Source organism: Cuculus canorus, chromosome 16, assembly GCF_017976375.1.
Source record: "Cuculus canorus isolate bCucCan1 chromosome 16, bCucCan1.pri, whole genome shotgun sequence".
NCBI lineage: Eukaryota > Metazoa > Chordata > Aves > Cuculiformes > Cuculidae > Cuculus > Cuculus canorus.
In genome coordinates this window covers 6,006,961-6,015,408 of record NC_071416.1, presented here as the reverse complement: position 1 = coordinate 6,015,408, position 8,448 = coordinate 6,006,961, and the positions used below count along the sequence as shown (strand labels likewise).

Below are 8,448 nucleotides of genomic sequence, written 5' to 3'. Positions count from 1 at the left end.
ATCTCCTTGCCAGCAGTGGCATGACTTCTATTTCAAGCAACATTTTAACTCAAGAGCCTAATATTTTGACCTCATTCTCTAAAAGCCACATTTAAAATCCTTAAACTGTTTCATAAACTCCTTTACAAACAGCTTCAAATGACTCCAATCTCCTCAAAATAGCACACAGACTGTTTATGCAGCAAAGAGCCAACAAAAAGGCACAGTAGCCCATCTCCTTAATCAAAACTATTTAAAGCACGAGGCTATGTACAAATCGAGCAGAGACCTGTAGGCCAAAATTTAACAAAGTACAGAGCTTTTCAGGTCTTTCAAGTTTTGCATCTCTGCCTTTAAACGCCTTCAAAGGGCCCACATCTCTGATGAAAGCAGTGCTTTCTCTCTAAAAGTAACCTTAATCTGGATAGTAAAAACACTTATTCTTAGCCTGCATCTCTCATATAAAGCCCGCCCGTTCTGCACCTCTGGCAATGCCTCAGTAGTCCATAAAGTTACTAAAAGACAAATCTCAATTTGTTTACAAAGACCAATTGCACTCACCCTTACAAAAGCACGATGGCTTGCAGCATGTTACAAAGCTCTCACTTCCCCGGGTTCTTTACTTAGCAGGAATCACAACCATTCCAAGAGAAAATTTTGCAGCTGTACAGCCAGATGAAAGTTCACCCGGTGGAGAGAGCTCACCAGAACCACCTGAAATCCTCAGAACTGGCAAATGATGTGGCTGCACACAGAAAGTCCATCACAACACATACCAGCAGAGTACAACCACCCAGTACACTGGGAAATCACCCACCACTCAGCTGAAGTGATGCATTCTCAAGTTTCCTTGGTTCAATTGTTTTATTTTTCTTAAGAATCTTTCCAGAGGACAGAGAGACACAGACATTTCACAAGTCTTCATATTCAGTTCTTTCTCCAATCCTTTAAGGAAGAAAAACCTGCAAATTGAATCTTTTTAAGTGCCAACACTACTCTCAGCTCTGGCCAGGAGAGAGTCCCTGCCCCGAGGAGCTTCCACTCTAAAAGGGACTAATACAAAGTTGAGGTTCACAGGGAAAACAGCAAGGAAGGTGACAGGGTTTGTTGTGCTGCTGGTGCCATACATGAAAACTTTTTGTGCTGGCAGTCAGGGCATAGACACTGAATAGACCACGCATTGCACACGACACAACACATTCTCTCTGCAGGTGTTTGGAAGGGAGAAGCTAAAGAAGCTCTCAAGAAAGTTTTCAAGGCAGTCCTGTGACGAGGAAGGCATTTTTTCTAGAAATTTTTGCCTATTTACATACTTTAAAAAAAACCCAAAACCAACAGTTGAAACATGGCAAAACCACCTTCATCAAATCAGTTGCCTTACAAAAATAAAATTTTCAAACAATGTGTTTCTAAAATAAATATCAATAGGGTTGAAAAAATAAATACGTGTATCTGAGCTATCTTGTTAAAACACAAAAAGATACATTTCTCCACTGAAAAACAGACTGAAAAACAGCCATAGAATCTCAATTAAAGCAGCAACTGTTCAGAGCATCCTCCTCTGACAGTAACACATGAAGAAGAGTCCCAAGCAGCAAATAACAGAATCTTCAAAAAAGAACTACATAGGAATGTGTTCTTTATAGGAACGTACAGAACTTTTTTGTCTTTGCTGAATGACAGAGGCTAAAAAACAGTGTTCCATGATATACCCCTGCTGACATTTTCTGGTATTTCCAAGTAGTGAAAGGCCAACATCCTTTTCTTTTTTGTTCAGGGAAAAAAAGAGTAAAGCTGTATCTGTGAATTTGATTGATTGTGAACACATGTGTGTAGTCCCCTGACTGAGTAGAAAATGAATCCTTAAAAATACTGAGCCACTCTTCCTCCCCCTTCCCAAACAGCACCTCTCATGTACGGAAGCAAGGCATTTCAGTACAATGCTACCCACAGAAAGACTGTTACAGCACAGGGAGCCAGGGGCAGCTCAACCTCAGGCAGGAGGCTTTTACTGCTTGGGAGAACAAGCTGCACCAGTTTGGGATGGTCCATCTTGAAATCAATGTTTCCATGGCAGCCCCTTGCATTTCAAGGGGTAGTTCATTGCCCTGAGCTCCTGTTGTCAGGAGTCAGTCTCAGTTTGGCCGGTAATATTCACAGTGCTCTAGGCAATAGGAGGCAGGGTACCCTATTCCCCACGCTCATAAGGCAGCCGTAACCACTCCAGGAAATCGATTTCCTTCTTGAAGATATCAGTTTTGTGTGGTCCTGTATGTCCTCTTACTAATTAAATTGTTTTTCTACCTATTTAAAAGGAGCAACATGCCCAGATTAACAACAGTGATCAAGTGGTCAAAGAATAAAATGTCCACAATGCAAGCTCTACCTAGGTTTACAAGGTACAGGTCATGCATAAACCCCTACAGATCCTGGCAGGCATTTAAACATTTAAATTGATGTAAGATCAAATTGCTAATGAGCTGACTGCCAGCTTGAAATCACTGGTAGGTTCTGCATCTGATGTCACAAGACTTAAGTCACGTCAAATCAGTGGTCATCTACTTTAGCCCTTTTTGCTTTCAAGGAAAGATGCTGAAAGAAAAGAAAAGAAACTGCTTAGCATATACACCACCATTAGAAAAAAGTTCACCTAGAACGCTTTCAGTTTTTAACCCCGAATTAAATAAATTCTTATACAAATATCAAAGACCATCCTTCCTAAGCTCTGCTTGTTGCTGATACAGCTAAAATAAACTTAAGAAATCAAGAAACCACATGTACCCCAAACTGATGTCCCGGCTTGGTACAAAATATCATTTTCTAGTACTTCTGTACCAACTACAAGCATAGGGACAATTCCCCACTGGAAGCAAGTTGTCAGTGTGTAAAAACACACAGGAAGATACATGCATTCCCAACAATCCAGCTGCACAAACAGAGGAGTACGTACATGAAGTACAATATTTTAACTAACATATTAATGCTGCAGCGTATGTTTCATGGTGCTCCATGCACCAGTGTTTTTCTTTTTTTCAAAAAGCCCATGAAGTAAAAGAAAACAAACATCAGATTCGCAGAAAAGTCATACAGAATAAAAGATGTATAAATGAGAAAGAGCCATTTGCATAATATGGCTGCTCATATGCATGAATAGATCTCTTGTTTTGCATATGTCTGATATGCAAGTGCATTTTTTCACTTGGTATTTTGGAAATACTTCACTGCTTTAGAATACAAAGCTCAGTACTTATTAGCCTCCCATGAGAGACTCACATGCAAGATCAATTTGGTAATCTTGCCTGTATAGTATTCACATGCAATGTGGTATCAAAAGCTTCAGCATAACTAACATTTAGATAATACTGAATACCAATCCAGTTCTCAGAATGACCAGTGAATAAGTTTAGACTGATGGACTCGCACGCGGCAGAGTTGCTAAAGGATGGTGGCAACAATTAAAAGAAGAGGTATGTATATCACACACAACAAAATTTGCACAAATAGCAGCTGGTTTTTGCCATTTTGAGCTTGAACAGATCAGAGCTGTAGTAAACATAATGAATGCTCAAACAAAGGCTCAAGATTTGCACAAATGTTTGCCAAGTATGCAAAGACTCCCCTAAAATTATCGTGCAAAGTAAGAGCACCGTCTAGCGATAGCGTAGGTATCAGGTAATTGCTCAGGTGAGTGCTACCAAGCACCTACATTGAAGTGTAAAATAGTTGAAGACTTCATTTACCAGAGTGATAAACTATTTTGTAACTTTGAGATAATGTCCGTTGGCTGAACAATAGGGAAAAAGCTTTCATGCATCTATTCATTACCCTCTTTCTTTATATTATAACCACTACAACAAACAAAACCTAATTCATTTTTGTACCACTAAATAGACAACAATAAAACAAACTCTGAAAAAGTTCAGATACAAGAGCTGCTAATACAGCAATGGTACCGTTTGGGCTTTATGCCGATTCCGTACCGTTCCTTGCTGGTAAAAATGAGGTGCCAGTTCCAAGAGCCATGCAGATTCAACAGCAGTCACATCTCTCATGTAATATTTAGCAGTCTGTATGACTTCATTGTAAACTACCCTAGAAGAATGAAGAAACAAAAGGTGTTTGCTACGAAGCAATGAGAGGGAAGAGATGATCAACAGAGTATTTAGAGTTCCACATAAAGGCTGTGAGAGCTAGTACTTTCAAAGTGATGAGAGAGTCTTTAAGTTATAGTAGAGCCTCTTACCTCTGTCCCTTTGGTTGTTCAGGGTACTCCACATTAAGATAACTTTTAGACTGCCATAAAAACATGGTCACATACTACCAGGACATATGTATACAAGGTATGCAAGAAAGAGTATTTCTTATTGTAATGGGGCCAAGAGGGACTCATAACAGATGCTTTGGAAGACAGAATATTAGTTACTCCGTGATATCATGAAGAACGACGTCAAAAACACCAGCACTCTGGGCCCACAATAAGTAGGGCACAAATCACAGTATGACTCTACCTGCTGCCTGTCTGCCGACAAGATAAGGATTACAGGAAGGAATCAGCTTTAGCTATTGCCAGGACACCTCCTGGTCAGAGATTTATAAACAGACAGTCATGTGGACTCAAGCCCTGCTGCCAATACAAACAGGTTGCCAGTAAGAGCAATCTATTTCTGCAGTCACCCTTCAGTAGGGAAAGTCATTTTCACCAATGAAGCACAAACCCACATGCTGAAGGGTTAGTCACCATCACTATGTCATTATCCGTCTTCCGTACACATTGGAGCTACAAACCCACGAGATCTGCGGTCTCTCATTAATTAGTACTTTGCTCTTAAAAGCAAAGAAGGAAGAGTCCAAAATTCTCTTTTCTGCCAAATACAGCCCAAGACAGACTAACTAATACAACCACAGAGAAATCTGAGGAAAACAAGAATGAGAACACATTTTATATGCACCTGTATCAGTCAGAGAATTGAAGCCCTCAACATATGATGGGTGCCCAAGCAGCATTAGAACTGAAACTAGGGTTACTGAGTAACTTAAATTCCTGTCTTACTGGATACTATAAGACAGCAGCATCTTCAGACTGGTGGTAGCAATACTGCATGGCCTTGGAAGACAGTTCTGTGTCATTCTGCAACACAGGGGTCCCAAAACCAGATTTAAGCCCAGAATCAGTATTCCTAAAAAGTCCAACAGTGCTGCTGCAAACAGCAAACGGGCTATGAAGCGAAAAGCAGTCTTGAGGTTTTGTCATTTAAGACTTCCAGCTAGCTGTCTAATGTTCTGCTTTGGTGTCTGGAAGTGTCCGTGGTTAGGATGGAAGAGGGTCTGAGCTGACCCTCTAAAAGCTGAGCGATGGAGGAGCTGTGTGCTGGAGCAAGGAATTCTTCCAGTACTCTCCTATCAATCGATTTTTCTTTCTAGATTAATTTCTTCTTTATTTCCTGGAAATATTTCATACTGGAATTCTCCCACAACCCAATATCTCTTTCAGGATGTTATTTCTGGAATCTTCTAGCTTATAGTAGGTATATCTGCAAGGTATTCTTTTTTTCGAAAACAAATTGTGTTTTACAGCACTGACAAGAGGTTAAAAAACTGGCAAAACAGCTGCAATTCAAGCTGGTTTCAGTGGCAAAATTGACTTTAGCTATGCTATGTTCAACTCAGCCCTGAAGAATTTGTAGAGTGAGCTGGACTAATTTATATTTTCTGAGCTAATGTAATTGGTGGCTAAGTTCCACACAGCTACTCTATGTACAAACTGCAAACTCTATGTACTAAAGCGTAGGAACCCAATTAAAAGATAACAGACGACACTGGCTAAGTTTATCCTTCATAGTCTCAGCCACAGGCAAAGACAGACAAGTCCAAACTCTTCAGGCTGATCACGCTAACCTGATCATTAGAAAAGCATTTCTATTTGTTATATGAGCATCTTTGACATAAAAATGGAACTGTAATATCCCAGTTCAAACAGAAATACAACCATTTCCTCCCTCAATCTGTTAGACACAGCATTTCGCATGAGGCATTTTACATGCATGTCCTCTTGCAAGCCATATGCAATCACTGCAGCACCTATGTGACAGGATATTATCCTAATAGGCTTGATAAAAGTAAATTAACCCTAGTTCTTTCTAGGTCCAGAGACTACTCAGACAGCAATTTACAGAGCAAGATATGGTGCCCATTGAAAGAGAGTCACCTGACTCTGCTTTCTGACCTTTGCAGGTTTTTTGGCAATTAAACATCACTTTCTTTTCATGAATATTTGGAAACTGCCTACAAAAGTTGCAAAGGAAACACTAATTTCTCATGCGAGAACCATGACCTTCTATATCTATTTCTCCACTGATGGAAAAAAGCCATTCATAAAAACGTTGGGATGCTGAGAATGCCTAATAAAGAGCACAAAACAAGTGAAAGCAGCTTTAACTCACCAGCGCGGAGGCTTCTCTGCATACAACACTGAAGTGGGGTGGATATGAAGTTCATGGTCATCACGGATAGTCCTTGAAAACAAGATACTATTTCAGATTGTGCACCTATTTATTGTTTAACATTTGGTTCCTTTAATCCCCAGTAAAAATGTTATTAAAAGGCAACAACAAAAGAGCTGAGACAAATTAGAACATTTGCATTTAAAGAACAGATTAAACCAGTCTTAAATCGCAGCCAAAGGAATAACTGACAATTTAATGCCTTAAAACAGTTAGTTCTCTCTACACTAAATGTAGTGTTTCAGGCTTATATTCACTGCACTGGGAGCACTACAACAGAGATACTGTACTTGCTTATATTAACACAAGCTAATTACTACTACAAACAGCTTCCCACTATCAATAACTTTGTTTATATTTTCCAAAGACACAAATAAACACTGAAGCAGTTTGAAAATACAAAAATTAAAATACTGAGTAAATAATTTGCCACGTTTCTTATTGCAAATGTCTAAAGAAGTGTATGTTTATTATACTTGGATTTATCCAGCCAAAGGGGCTCTTAAATTAAGCAACAGTTGTAGTGAAACTGTATATATTAACCTGTAAGCTCCAGTAGAGTGGAATTTAGCAGCGTTAGCGAAGAATCCTGAAACTATGCATCTCAAAACAGGATCTGGATCACCTGAAAAGAATAATTTTTCTGTAAGACAAGTCAATGGAACGTCAAAAATCATTAAAATACCATTTAATCATCTCAGACAAATTTTCACAGTGCATCAGGCTTTGGTAGCCTGCAATCTCTTTTGACTTTGATTTCAGAGCAAATGAAAATTACTACGTAATAACCTACCACTGACAGTCAAGCGTTGAAGTCTGATTTTTCAGAGCAGTTAGCGACAAGTACTGAGAACTAGTCCTAGCAGCCAGGTACACAGCACAGCTGGAAATCAGATCCCAGCGACTGTACATCATTTTGAACATACTAGAAAAATAGCTTTTCAAAAATGTCAAGAAAAGGGAATGGGGTGACCTATTTATGACTCAGTACATCTGCCTGTTAAGTCTCTGATCAGTGATGATAATCTCTTGCCAAAAAACTTAACTAATAAAGACTGGACCAAATGTTAATTTTAAAAATGAGCTAAAATGTTCTTCTACAGTCATTACACAAAAAAAACCCTGGCTTTAATTAGCATTATTTTTAGGCCAGGAAGAAAATACTTGAAAGGTTAGAAGAAAAGCAAGAAGCAAACTGACAATTCGGAGACTACATTCAACACGTACTAGACAACAGGTTAAAAGAAATTCTCACCTTCACTGGACTTCTTTGGCACTTTAAAGCGGACAAGGAGCTTTTTCAGCTGCTCTCTTACAACAGAAGCTCTAACAAGCCCCTTGTAGTTCAGAAAGTGCTCCTGACACCACTGAGAGCTCTTGTTGTGCTGTACAGTGAGAAGAGGAAAAAATGACAAGAAAATACCATCAGCAAAAAAAAAAATCCCACCAATCTCTTTTGGATGACATAGTCTTGTTCTGTTTCCTACAACATATTTATTGTTGTTTTCCTTGAAAATTACCTATTTACATAGCAACTAACAAGGGTGCATGGCAGCAGTAACTATAAAGGATGTTTCAAACAACTTCTAAATATGAGCAGAATAAATGCCATGGGGTATTTTCAAACAGATGTGCTTCACCACTTCTTATGAGATGAAAGATAGTAGCATAAGTCATCCCATTCTGACATACGAAATGTGTCATACCATAACTGGTCTGTTTTCAATCTCAAGATGCATACAACCTTTCCTGTACACTGCTTTCACTGGTCTTCTCCATGCAAAGAACGATTTCTCTAAGCAGCCAGCACTTCCTCCAGAAGCCTTTGCATTTGGCTATTTCTGAGAGAATTATGCAGATATAAAATTTAATGGGCAAAATTTCAGTTGGTGCCCATTTGGTGCTTTGGGGCTGGGGAGAGGGAAGTTGTCTTTTTAAACACTAGAGTGGTTATACAGCTTCAACTCAA

The 8,448-nt window shown here is 39.2% G+C and overlaps 1 protein-coding gene across 2 annotated transcripts in view; it reads right to left on the bottom strand.

The window, feature by feature from the left end:
- Positions 1-1,489: 1,489 nt before the first annotated feature.
- Positions 1,490-8,448, bottom strand: part of DHX35 (DEAH-box helicase 35) — a 28,424-nt gene continuing 21,465 nt past the window's right edge. The window contains exons 18-22 of one of the 2 annotated variants that reach the window (XM_054081700.1): positions 7,735-7,864; positions 7,023-7,104; positions 6,420-6,491; positions 3,933-4,071; positions 1,490-2,571 (exon numbers count right to left, since the gene is read on the bottom strand). In XM_054081700.1, the coding sequence (XP_053937675.1) occupies positions 2,527-2,571; positions 3,933-4,071; positions 6,420-6,491; positions 7,023-7,104; positions 7,735-7,864 (468 nt within the window). In that variant the 3' untranslated portion in view covers positions 1,490-2,526. The remainder of the gene's footprint in view (positions 2,572-3,932; positions 4,072-6,419; positions 6,492-7,022; positions 7,105-7,734; positions 7,865-8,448) is intronic. The other variant, XM_054081701.1, reaches the window with a different exon arrangement.